Here is a 12,500-nt window from a genome sequence, read left to right as displayed (position 1 = left end):
CACTTCAAAGGAATTGATACTCACAAAGATGTGCAGAGCAGTTGAGGGAACGCGGACATCAGTACAGGGCGATGGCACTTCCGTGGGTTCAGGGGACGTCCCGAAAGAGTTCACAGAACGGCGTCTTCTAAGCAAGAGAAAGAGAGCGTTCACACATGGATGTTTTATACTCGTTTGGTACGATTTTACAGTCTCACTACATTGTCACTTAGAAAGGCAAGTTTATTGTGCAACCGAAATCCCAATAATAGACTTCAGTTTAGGTGCATAGTGTGGGCATTTCCATTGTTAACAGACTCCAAAAATGCAACGGGGACTCTTATTTTGTAACTATGCTCTACAATATTTAAGTATTTACTAAATTAAGCCTTTTATAGCCTATATATACAGCAGATGAGATTTAATGAGGAATACGCTTTATTATTATCCACATGCAGGCCTGGACTAGGAAGAGAACTCGGCCCGGGATTTTACATGGCCACTGGCCCAAAACTTGGTTGAGCGGGGGAGGGGTTGGGGGGGTTCGCTGTCCTTTTCTGCATATCGTGCCACCGTTTTGTGGTCGGCTCATTTTTGCTTGTCACCGCCCATTCGGCACATTTCGCGGCCAACGTCCAGTCCGCACCTGATCGGCACAATATTGCGTCAGCCCACCAGGATCCAAAAGTTTTGTGGTCCCTTCTGCATAATGCGGAGGCTCATTTTTGCTTGTCACGGCCCATTCGGCACGTTTCGCGGTCGACGGCCAGTCCGCCCCTAATTTGCGTGCCCCCACCGGGATCACAAAGTTGTTGAGCATGGGGGGGGGGGGGTTGCTGTCATTTTCTGCACATCGAGCCACTGTTTTGTGGTCAGTTCTGCATAGCGTGGCGGCTCATTTTTGCTTGGCACATTAGGCAAGTTTCGCGGTCCAGTCTGCCCCTGATTGGCCCCAAATTGCGTCGGCCTACCGGGAAACTCCCGTCCAGCCCTGTCCACAAGATATGAAGTTGGAGACACAATGTACACTATGTGCAGAGGGGGGCACATTTACAAAGTCGCTTTATACTACATAAATCGTATGTTTTTAACAATCCCATTGCTAACCTTACAGCAATGTTCTGTATCATAGATGCAGCTGGGGACGGATATTGGTACAGATTTCCAGATTTTACTTAAGTCTGAATCATCTGGGTATATTTCAGTTCTACGGTCCATTTTGTTTACATACAAATGAACATGTTGTAAATTATACAGGTAACGTAACTTGGTACCACATGGAAAAATACTAAATTAGGCAACCAACAAGGCCCAAACTATGCAGTTAAAATGCCATTTAACAGGTTTAATGAGCAACACAAACAACATTTATGTAAACTGCAGAGTAAAAGACAGATCTTGGGATTTGGGAATGCCCAATAAAAACTACTTAGTAGGTCCTCGTGGTGGCGCGGTTACTCGGCTCAATCCGGGTGGCGGAGGACGAGTCTCGGTTGCATCCGCTTCTGAGACCGTCAATCCGCGCATCTGATCACGTGACTCGTCGTGCATGACACCGCGGAGACTCACAGCATGTGGAGACTCATGCTACTCTCCGCGATCCACACACAACTCACCACACGCCCCATTGCGTGCGAGAACCACTAATCACCACCACGAGGAGGTTACCCCATGTGACTCCACCCTCCCTAGCAACGGGCCAATTTGGTTGCTAAGGAGACCTGACTGGAGTCACTCAGCACGCATTCAAACTCACGACTAATTCAATTAATTAATTGGCATGTCATGTAACTAATTCACAAACAGCCACAAACACAAACTCGCACAGAAATGGCAAGCCTTCAAATTCCACATACGATTCTATAAAGACTGCAGCATCCATAAACACACACACAAAGTAAAGGAACTTGTTTCATTACTTACAATCCTTTCCTCGGTCATTCTGAAAAATAATTGTGTAATTCCGCTCCAGGAATTTAAGCATGCTTTTGGGTTCATATTAGAAGTATGAGAGTCACTGTCTCATTCACAGTTCACACACACACACACACACACACACACACACACACACATTCTGATACCACAGCGTGTATCACCTGGAGTCAGATGGGATGAAACCAGGTTGGACAGAATCAGACAAGCTGCAGACACAGAGAGAGTGTACAATGAGACACACACACACACACACACACACACACACACACACACACACTTTTTACTATATTAGTGAGGACGCTGCATACTAACATAAAAATAAACCTCTTGATATTATTAGATTCAAAGTAAAACATATCTTTTCCATTTTAATAGTGATGTCTGATTGTGAAGTTTCACTATAGTAGCGAGGAATTATTTGACTCATGATGACATTGTGTCTCACAAGTATAAAAAACAACGCACATACAGGCACAATCACACTCAGACACACACAGAATGAGCAAGAGGAGAAATTAAGAGACGATACATTTATGTTCATACACACCGACTTTAACGTACCCGAATATATTAGAGATGGAATCCAGCAGACCGCTAGGAGGAAGAGCCTGAGACGAGCGCTTACTGAGACAGAGAAGAATACAAAACATTTGGTTTCTTCTGGATGGATTGTTGTTATATACACGGACAATGTGTGTGTATGAGAGAGTGCATGTATGAGTGTGTGTTTGAGAGAGTGTGTATGTGTGCGTGCGTGCGAGAGTGCGCGTGTGTGAGAACACACGTGTTGGAGAGAGCTCGCGTGTGAGTGCGCGCGTGTGCGTGTTGGAGAGAGCACGAGCGTGAGAGAGCATGCGTGCATGTGTGAGCGCGCGCGAGAGCGTGTGCGAGAGATCATGTGTGATAGCGCGCGAGAGCGCATGATAAAGCGCGCGTGTGCGTGTGAGAGCGCGTGCGACCGCATGTGAGAGGGCGCGTGTGAGTGTGCGATAGAGCGCGCGTGAGTGTGCGTGAGAGCGCGCGTGAGTGTGCGTGAGAGCGCGCGTGAGTGTGCGATAGCGTGTGAGTGTGCGAGAGTGTGCGTGAGAGCGCGCGTGAGTGTGCGATAGCGTGAGTGTGCGAGATAGCGCGCGTGAGTGTGCGTGAGAGCGCGCGTGAGTGTGCGATAGCGTGTGAGTGTCGCGAGCGCGCATGAGAGTCGCGATGAGCGTGGAGTGTCGCGAGAGAGCTGCGATGAGCGTGTGAGTGTCGCGAGAGCGCGTAGCGCGTGAGAGCTGCGGCGTGTGCGCGAGAGAGCGCGCGTGCGTGAGCGTGTGAGAGAGCGCGTGTGAGAGAGCGCGTGTGAGAGAGCGCGTGCGTGAGCGTGTGAGAGAGCATGTGTGAGAGAGCGCGTGTGAGAGCGCATAGGAGAGCGCGCGTGCGTGACCGCGTGTGAGAGAGCATGTGTGAGAGAGCGCGTGTGAGAGCGCATGGGAGAGCGCGCGTGCGTGACCGCGTGTGAGAGAGCGCGTGTGAGTGTGCGAGAGCGTGCGCGTGAGAGCGCATGCGAGTGTGCGAGAGAGCGCGCGCGTGAGAGCGTGAGTGTGCTAGAGAGCGCGCGCGTGAGAGTGCGTGAGAGAGCGTGCGAGAGAGCGCGTGCGTGTGACCGCGTGTGATAGCGCGCGTGTGAGAGCGCACACGTGCTCATGTGTGTGTGTGGGCAGGTTTAAGTGGTTTACATGGACATTATTTTAGGTTTCAGACTGGTATTGTGCTATAAATGTGGTTTATGAGGACATTCTAGTGTCCACATAATTCAAAATCACTTAAACACTTTAAACTATGTTTTTATGAAAATGTAAAAATGCAGAAAGTTTTTCGTGCGGGTTATGGAATATAATTTAGAGTTCATACAATATAAAAATAATTATGTCTATGTAGAGTCCTCATAATGATAGCTGCACCAACATGTGTGTGTGTGTGTGTGTGTGTGTGTGTGTGTGTGTGTGTGTGTGTGAGAGTGTGTGTACCTGGGGGTACGGCTGAGCTGTCTGCTCGGTGACGTTTCACCCGTTCCCTTCCCAGCATCCTCTGGGAGAACCTCGATGTCATCATCTCTACACCAATCAGATCACAGCATTCAGTGAGATCTTAGGGTTCCCACCATGATGAGGCATCGAATTACCGAAATTCTAAATGTGTGTGTGGGGGTGGGGGGGGTGCACCCCTATAACAAAGTTTCATTTACAACATTTGATACATTTAATATTATTTTCTAGAGATATAAATTATTCAAATAGAGAATTTATGATTCAATTTGGGATTCAATTAATTTTGAACATCCACATCGGTCCACGTCACAGTAAGAAAAGACAATTTCGGGTTCCTACGACAATTTTTTTCCATCCATTTTTCCAGATTTCTTCTGCTACTACGTCAGAACGCCAGTGACATCCGGAAAATCTCAATGCTGATAAGCTTTCACAACAACGCGTCAAACGATTTCACGTGTTCGAGTCGCATCATTCGCGCCGCCCGGAATGAATTCTCGTCTATTCGCTTCTATTCTCATCTTTGCATGTAATCGTGCCACTCGAAATGCTCGCTTCACGTTTTATGTGAACGCACCATTAGAGCGCATTGGGAATTGGGCATGCCAAATAAAAAAATAAATTTATAATTAGTTAATCATTATTTACATTATATTGAATTACTGCTATTTTAAGAGCTTTCTCAATATATATATATATATGCGATTAATTGCATATTCCTTCCCAATCCAGGTTTCCACGACTGGGGAATACTGAATTCATACATTTGCCGAAATTCAATAATAAGGTATACCTTGATAATTAACATGCACAATATTGTTATCGTGAGTACTTCAAAATACTGTGAACATTTCTTAATAACCAACTAATCAAATTAATTTTATTTTATTATTTTTAATAAATAACATTCCCAACACTCTTACAGTAATAGCAAGACATATCAAATTACTAGGAAACTCCAACATTCATGGTTCATTTTCAATTAAACTTCTCAAAATGTTGCTATCGTTGTAACTGGCAATGAAAATAAACCGTAATAAATTAGATAATTGCAAAATAGAAGCAATGCAAGACTACTGAAAGCCATGACTCTTTGCATCTTATATGCGGTGACCTTTGCAAAGTTACTTTCTTTGTGATCGTTTAATCAGAAGATCTCAAACTTACGGGTCTATTGGAAGCGGTTCCTTTGCAGCGTCTGCCAATTCCTTCTGAAGCTTCGCCTGTCTGCGCCTGTAATGACATCAGGTATGAAACACACATTTAACCTGCTTCAAACAGCCAATCAGGGAGGGGGATTTCTAAAGAACTCATTTCTACAAGCAAGGTCAGAAAGTGATGGGCGTTGCCCCATTAACACCCTTTCTAGTGTCTTTAACGACCCTTAATAGCGGGCCAATTAATTAGCAAAAGTGCTAATTGCGCTCATTCACAACTCATTTATCTGCGCGATGACAAACAAAATGCACATTACCTTATTCACAACATCAAGATTTTAGGTTAAAACACACAGTTGAAGTCAGAAGTTTACATACTCTTAGGTTGAAGTCATTTAGGGGGCTTTCACACTAGCACTTTTGGTGCGCACCCCGGTTCGAATGACGTCAGAGTTCGGTTCGTTTGGATGACGTGAACGCTGTCTTCCGAACTCGGGTGCGCACCCGCGAACCGTACTCGGGTCCGCTTAAAAAGGTGGTCTGGGGTACGGTTCATGTGAACTCCAGTACGGTTCGCTGCTGATATGAACGCAATCGAACCGCGGAAGTGAACCGCTATTGATGACGTATAATGTGGTCGTCAGTCTCACACGCGTCACTTTCAAAATGAGCGGAAAGGGTTTACTTTTGTGCGTGCGTGCGTGCGTGAGTATACACTTACCTTGACGAAAAGCGGGATTGACGCACACGCACTGCAAGCAGAGTGATGATTTCTGCTTGCCTTCGCAAAAATTGTCTTCGGCGGACAGCCCGCTGTCTTTTGAACGATTTCAGTATTTTTGCGGCAGACAGACGCAAGTGTGTTTCTGTATCTTGATGTTGAAAACAAAACCAAAGGTTAAAAAAAAGAAGAACAAATGTGAACCGAGCAAGTCTATTCATTGAATTTTGACGCCTTTTCATTTCGCGGTTATCAAGCAACACGATTACGCACCAGCTGCAGCTTGATGACGCAAGCGTACCGCGGTTCGGATACAAATATATAATGTGAACACAGTCCATCAGGGGCAGGGGGGAGCAATCGAACTCTGGTTCGGAACAGGCAATCGAACCAAGTGCGAAAGCCCCCTAAAACTCATATTTGAACCACTCCATTGAATTAATATTAGCAAACTATAGTTTTGGCAAGTCATTTAGGACATCTGTTTTGTGCACGGCACGAGTAATTTTTCCAACAACAGATTGTTTCACTTTTAATGGACTATATCACAAATCCAGTGAGTCAGAAGTTTACATACATTAAGTTAACTGTGCCTTTAAGCAGCTTGGAAAATTCCAGCCAATTAGCTTCAGATTGGAGTCCATTGGAGGTGAACCTGTGGATGTATTTTAAGGCCTATCTTCAAACTCAGTGCCTCTTTGCTTCACATCGGGGGGAAAAAATGAGCCAAGACCTCAGAAAAATAATTGTTGACCTCCACAAGTCTGGTTCATTCTTGGAAGCAATTTACAAACACCTGAAGGTGCCACATTCATCTCTACAAACAATTGTATGCAACTATAAACACCATGGGACCATGCAGCCACTCAGGAAGGAGACGTATTTAATCTCCTAGAGATGAACGCAGTTTGGTTTGAAAAGTGCAAATCAATCCCAGAACAACAGCAAAGAACCTTGTGAAGATGCTGGAGGAAACAGGTGGACGAGTATCTAGATCCACAGCAAAACAAGTCCTATATGGACATCACCTGAAAGGATGCTCAGCAAGGAAGAAGCCACGGCTCCAAAACCACCATAAAAAGCCAGACTACAGTTTGCAAATGCACATGGAGACAAAGATCTTACTTTCTGGAGAAACAAAAATCGAACTGTTTGGCCACAATGACCATCGTTATGTTTGGAGGATAAAGGGTGAGGCTTGCAAGCCGAAGAACACCATCCCAACCGTGAAGCATGGGGGTGGCAGCATCATGTTGAGGGGGTGCTTTGCTGCAGGAGGGACTGGTGCACTTCACTAAATAGATGACATCATCAGGAAGGAAAATGATGTGGATATATTGAAGTAACAGCTCAAGACATCAGACAGGAAGCTCAGTCACAAATGGGTCTTCCAAATGGACAATGACCCCAAGCATACCTCCAAAGTTGTGGCAAAATGTCTTAAGGACAACAAAGTCATGGTATTGGAGTGGCATCACAAAGTCCTGATCTCAATCCCATAGAACATTTTAAAGGCAATGCTACCAAATAATAACAAAGTGTCTGTAAACTTCTGATCCACTGGGAATGTGATGAACGAAATAAAAGCTGAAATAAATAATTCTCCCTACTACATTTATTCTTTTCATTTTAATAATCTGTTTTTACTAAGAAGATCATTTAAATTGTCCTGCAATGTGACAACAATTATTCCAATATCATGATTTTAACCTGTGTATATATATATGTATGAAAATTGTGGTGCAAGGTGACAATTTTCATGTTTTCTTTATAATCTGCTTTTTACCTTCCTGTGTTGAAGTACACAAATACACGCACATATCAACCAAATGCTAACAAATACAAAAAACTTGCATATAAATGCTTTTAAAACACGTGAATGTTTGGAGCCTGTCAAATTTCCCTAGAACTCAATACCGGTTGACAAAGATGTCCAGATGTGTGTGTGTAATTCTCACTTGCAGTCTTTCTCATTCTCAGCGTTGAGTTTATTGGCCTCCTGGGCTTTCTCCGCCATCCAGCGAGACACCAGCTCCTGATTGTCCTCTGTGGTTTTCCGTAGTTTCTCCTCGAGTGCTCCGAACGTGATCTGCAGGGCATCATACTCGTCTCGCAGCGTCTGATTGGCTCGTTCGAGATCAGACAGACAGTTACGGAGCTCCCGACACTCTCCCTCCAGGTGAGAGATCTGCTGCTGGAAGTCCAACATCCTGGAAAAACACACACACACACACACACACACACACACACACACACACACACACACACACACACACACGTTACAGAGCTATCTAAATGGAGACATATCTGGTTATATAATATCACTCGAACTCAACCCATTAAAGAAAATGATATACATACAATATTTATTAATCTTTGTTTACTTGAGAGGACATCACTAAAGGTCTCACCTCAATTCGGAGGACACAGTTGGTTCTAACACACACAGACACACACACAAACTCACTTGGCTTCATTGCTCTGGATTTCTTTGTCCTTCTGCTGAATCTGGTTGTTTAGTTCGATCACACTTTGAGCCAACTGCAAAGAAACATATATCTGATTTTGGTGTTCCTTCTCCAACGGTCTGATGTTTATTAAAGCACCACAGAAAGAAAGAGTAAGCCCGTTTGAAGGCTGTTTTATCAGAACAGGTAGCACACTCACCTCTCCTCGTTTCTTGTGTAGTTCTGTGAGTTCCTCTTGATGTTTAATTCTCATCTGTGCCATCTCCTGCTGCAGAGAGTCACTGCGACCGCCGTCAACCCCCGGACTACACAAACAAACATTTACATTTATTTAAAGTTGAAGTCAGAGGTTTTACATACACCTTAGCCAAATATATTTAAACTCAGCTTTTATTTCGTTCATCACATTCCCAGTGTGTCAGAAGTTTACAGACACTTTGTTAGTATTTGGTAGCATTGCTTTTAAATTGTTTAACTTGGGTCAAACATTTTGGGTTTCCTTCCACAAGCATCTCACAATGAGTTGCTGTAATTTTGGCCCATTCCTCCAGACAGAACTGGTGTAACTGAGTCAGGTTTGTAGGTCTCATTGATCACACACGCCTTTTCAGTTCTGCCCACAAATGTTCTATCAGATTGAGATCAGGACTTTGTGATGTCACTCCAATACCATGACTGTGTTGTCCTTAAGACATTCTACCACAACTTTGGAGGTATGCTTGGGGTCATTGTCCATTTGGAAGACCCATTTGTGACCGAACTTTAACTTCCTGTCTGATGTCTTGAGATGTTGCTTCAATATATCCACATCGTTTTCCTTCCTCATGATGTCATCTATTTAGTGAGGTACACCAGTCCCTCCTGCAGCAAAGCACCCCCACAACATGATGCTGCCACCCCCATGCTTCATGGTTGGGATGGTGTTCTTCGGCTTGCAAGCCTCACCCTTTATCCTCCAAACATAACGATGGTCATTATGGCCAAACAGTTCAATTATTGTTTCATCAGACCAGAGGACATTTCTCCAGAAAGTAAGATCTTTGTCTCCATGTGCACTTGCAAACTGTAGTTTGGCTTTTTATGGTGATTTTGGAGCAGTGGCTTCTTCCTTGCTGAGCAGCCTTTCAGGTTATGTCGATATAGGACTTGTTTTACTGTGGATCTAGATACTCGTCCACCTGTTTCCTCCAGCATCTTCACAAGGTCCTTTGCTGTTGTTCTGGGATTGATTTGCACTTTTCGCACATAACTACATTCATCTCTAGGAGACTAGAAGCATCTCCTTCCTGAGCGGTATGATGTCTATGTGGTCACATGGTGTTTATACTTGTGTACTATTGTTTGTACAGATTAACGTGGTTCCTTCAGGCATTTGGAAATTGCTCCCAAGGATGAACCAGACTTGTGGAGGTCCACCATTTTTTTTCAGAGGTCTTTTATTTTCCCAAAAAGTCAAGCAATAGGCACCGAGTTGGAAGGTAGGCCTTAAAATACATCCACAGGTACACCTCCAATTGACTCCTATTAGCCTACCTGTCTTACACAATCTGTCTGTAAACAATTGTTGGAAAAATGACTCATGTTATGCATAAAGTAGATGCCCTAAATGAGTTAATAATGGGCTTTTTTTGGAAAACAGAAAACTTGATTTTCTGACTGTTTTGGGTTTTCTTTTGTTTTGATAAAACAAGTCTCCATTTTCAAATTATGTCAACGTTGTCACGAAATTAAAATGAAAAATGTTTATTTGTGGTGCATCAAATCGCTTCAGGTACTGTCCATTTAGACACGAGCGCTGCACTTAGTGTCTCTCCTCAGATCAGTGCTCCTGCAGTAAAGTTATCCAATGACCAAAGTTCGTTAAATTGAAAATAATTAACTTTACTCATAACAATAAAGCTAAAATATCAAATACAATCACTGTCAGCGATGTGACAACAGATGTCGAGCAGATACAACACATTTCAGAGTACTTTAGTTGGTGGAAGAGTGATCTCTGCGTGGATGTGTTATCTTTTAAGTGTTATATTAATATGTTAAAAGTCAAACGTGGTGCAAGTGCTTTCTCAAACACCTAAGGTCTTGTCTGTTCTGTTGCTCATATTTCTCTGTGTGCAGACGTTCAGACAGAACAGCCTGGAAATCGGACCTCTCCAACAGCCGGTTATCTAAAGAGAGAGAGAGAGAAATTGTGCGTTTTGTTTACTTGAAGGTTTTTAATTGCTCTATTTTATAACGTGGGTAACAAGTACGCAAGGTAGTGATGCAGGAGTCTCTTACATTGGTGTATAATCTCTTCAAAGGCCTGACGCTGAACTCTGTCTCTCTGTTTCAGCTCCTCGATAACATGTCGTTTCCATAAACACTCGACTCCGCGACCTGCCATCTCCTCCTGCACACACACACACACGGAGTTAACAGTCAATCAGAGACACCAGAGTTTCAATTGACACCATTAATAATCCAGTAAACCAACATCCTAAAACAAATACAATTAAACTGGGAGTGTTTCTTAAACATCAAGGGCACTTTCAGCCAGAAGGGAAAAGAGGAACATCTCTCTGTAGATGGCTGAAGAGGAGGAAGTGTTTCAAGATCAAACATGACAAACTGAAACGAGTCTGCTCATAAGTACTACAATAATAACACTGATTACAATAGACAGACTGTCTGAAACATGTATGCGCCATGCTGAATGAGGCATAACATGAACAATGTTACAGCATATAAGGCTACAGTGATCATTAGTTATGTGCAAAGACATACAATGCCAGGAAATGTTACAAATGTCATATTATGTTCACATTTACATTTGAAAGTATTACTGATAAAATTAGGCACTTTATGAATAAATAAAAACAGCTTTAAAACAACAATCAGGTAGATAAATGATAAATTACACATGCTTGATTTGAATAAAAGCATCAGAATTTAAAATATGATGAGTAATAAATCAGAAATAATGACAAAGGGCTTACAAGAGACAGACAATCTGATATTTGGGACAGCATAATAAAAAAAAACAATAATAATCAAGTACATATGGTTTATATATGAATCAGCTTATGAAATCTGCCAAGTCACTCCAGCTGCGGGAGATTAATGATGGAAGTAACCGTTACATGATGCTGAATCACATGTGCTACAGATATTAAAGGCGTATGACACATAAAATATGTATCAAACCGTTTCAAATGTAAAATATTAATAATAACTGACGAATAAATTTACTTTAATGGACAGATTTCACAAAGTTCAGATTTCAGAAATTTCAGATTCACAACACCTTATAAAAATACACTAAAAGAAACACAAGAAGGTTTAATTCGATGATAAATATCCACATTATCAATAAATGTGATTGTTTACGGTGATGCTAGTAATGTCATTAAACTAATCGCTGCGCTTGCTTTTCACTTTCGATAAACAACACGTTTACATTACCTCACAGTATCTAAACACGTCTCCACTGGCTTCAGAGTTACTCTTCTTAATGAAAAATGTAATGGATCCAACTAATAAGGGCCGAACCGGCTCATTTTAGGTTTAATCGGACAGGTTTCATGATAACCCACCCCTGACTGAAGGAGCACGGCAGCCATTTTGACTCAAAACCGTCTATTTCCTGCTGCGCCGTCGCACAAAATAGACGTCACGAAAGCGTGTTTCCCACCTTAAAGGTGCACGCAGTAATTGTTTTCTTTATTAAACCTTGTGCGACCTTCGGGGCATTTTTTGTCTTTTTCGATCATGTTGGCTGTGTTAATGCCAATGGCGTATATCTGGCCAAGGGTGTGTATTTTTGGGGGAATTTTGATATTTCAACCTCAGTTCCTAAAATACATCTATGTACACAAAATAGTCACACTCGGGATCTTCAGGACAAAAATCTCCCCACTGAAACCCATTAAAACCGCAATGTTTGATCCCAGTGCCATTAAAGCATAAAAGCATGGATTCTATGATATCACGATTTTATTATGGATTTATTATTAATTTTGAGTATTTTCCACCAGATGGCGCCATTTTTCTCATGTTTAGCCTATGGAGCAAATACATGCTTTTCCCCTATTTTCTGTTTGCTGTATTATAGAGCACTGCAGGACAATTGAATAAATGATTCAGCTAAAGTTGTGTGGGTGTGTTGGTATGGATGTCAGAGTGTGTTTAATATATATGCGTGTATTGAGAGATGTGTGTGTGGTGTGAA

General features: G+C 42.7%; 1 protein-coding gene across 6 annotated transcripts in view; it reads right to left on the bottom strand.

Annotated features, from left to right (window-relative positions):
- The window catches only part of LOC127632146 (autophagy-related protein 16-1-like), a 20,818-nt gene extending 8,926 nt beyond the window's left edge, over nt 1-11,892 (bottom strand). The window contains exons 1-11 of one of the 6 annotated variants that reach the window (XM_052110725.1): nt 11,735-11,892; nt 10,571-10,682; nt 10,365-10,458; nt 8,490-8,595; nt 8,290-8,363; nt 7,781-8,032; nt 5,112-5,177; nt 3,924-4,010; nt 2,476-2,538; nt 2,076-2,120; nt 25-127 (exon numbers count right to left, since the gene is read on the bottom strand). In XM_052110725.1, the coding sequence (XP_051966685.1) occupies nt 25-127; nt 2,076-2,120; nt 2,476-2,538; nt 3,924-4,010; nt 5,112-5,177; nt 7,781-8,032; nt 8,290-8,363; nt 8,490-8,595; nt 10,365-10,458; nt 10,571-10,676 (996 nt within the window). In that variant the 5' untranslated portion in view covers nt 10,677-10,682; nt 11,735-11,892. The remainder of the gene's footprint in view (nt 1-24; nt 128-2,075; nt 2,121-2,475; nt 2,539-3,923; nt 4,011-5,111; nt 5,178-7,780; nt 8,033-8,289; nt 8,364-8,489; nt 8,596-10,364; nt 10,459-10,570; nt 10,683-11,734) is intronic. The other 5 variants (XM_052110726.1, XM_052110727.1, XM_052110728.1 and 2 more) reach the window with 5 other exon arrangements.
- Nucleotides 11,893-12,500: the final 608 nt, after the last annotated feature.

The sequence above is a fragment of the Xyrauchen texanus genome, chromosome 38, assembly GCF_025860055.1.
Source record: "Xyrauchen texanus isolate HMW12.3.18 chromosome 38, RBS_HiC_50CHRs, whole genome shotgun sequence".
Lineage (NCBI taxonomy): Eukaryota > Metazoa > Chordata > Actinopteri > Cypriniformes > Catostomidae > Xyrauchen > Xyrauchen texanus.
Note: the sequence above shows the minus strand (reverse complement) of the source record. Positions and strands in the feature narration are given on the sequence as shown.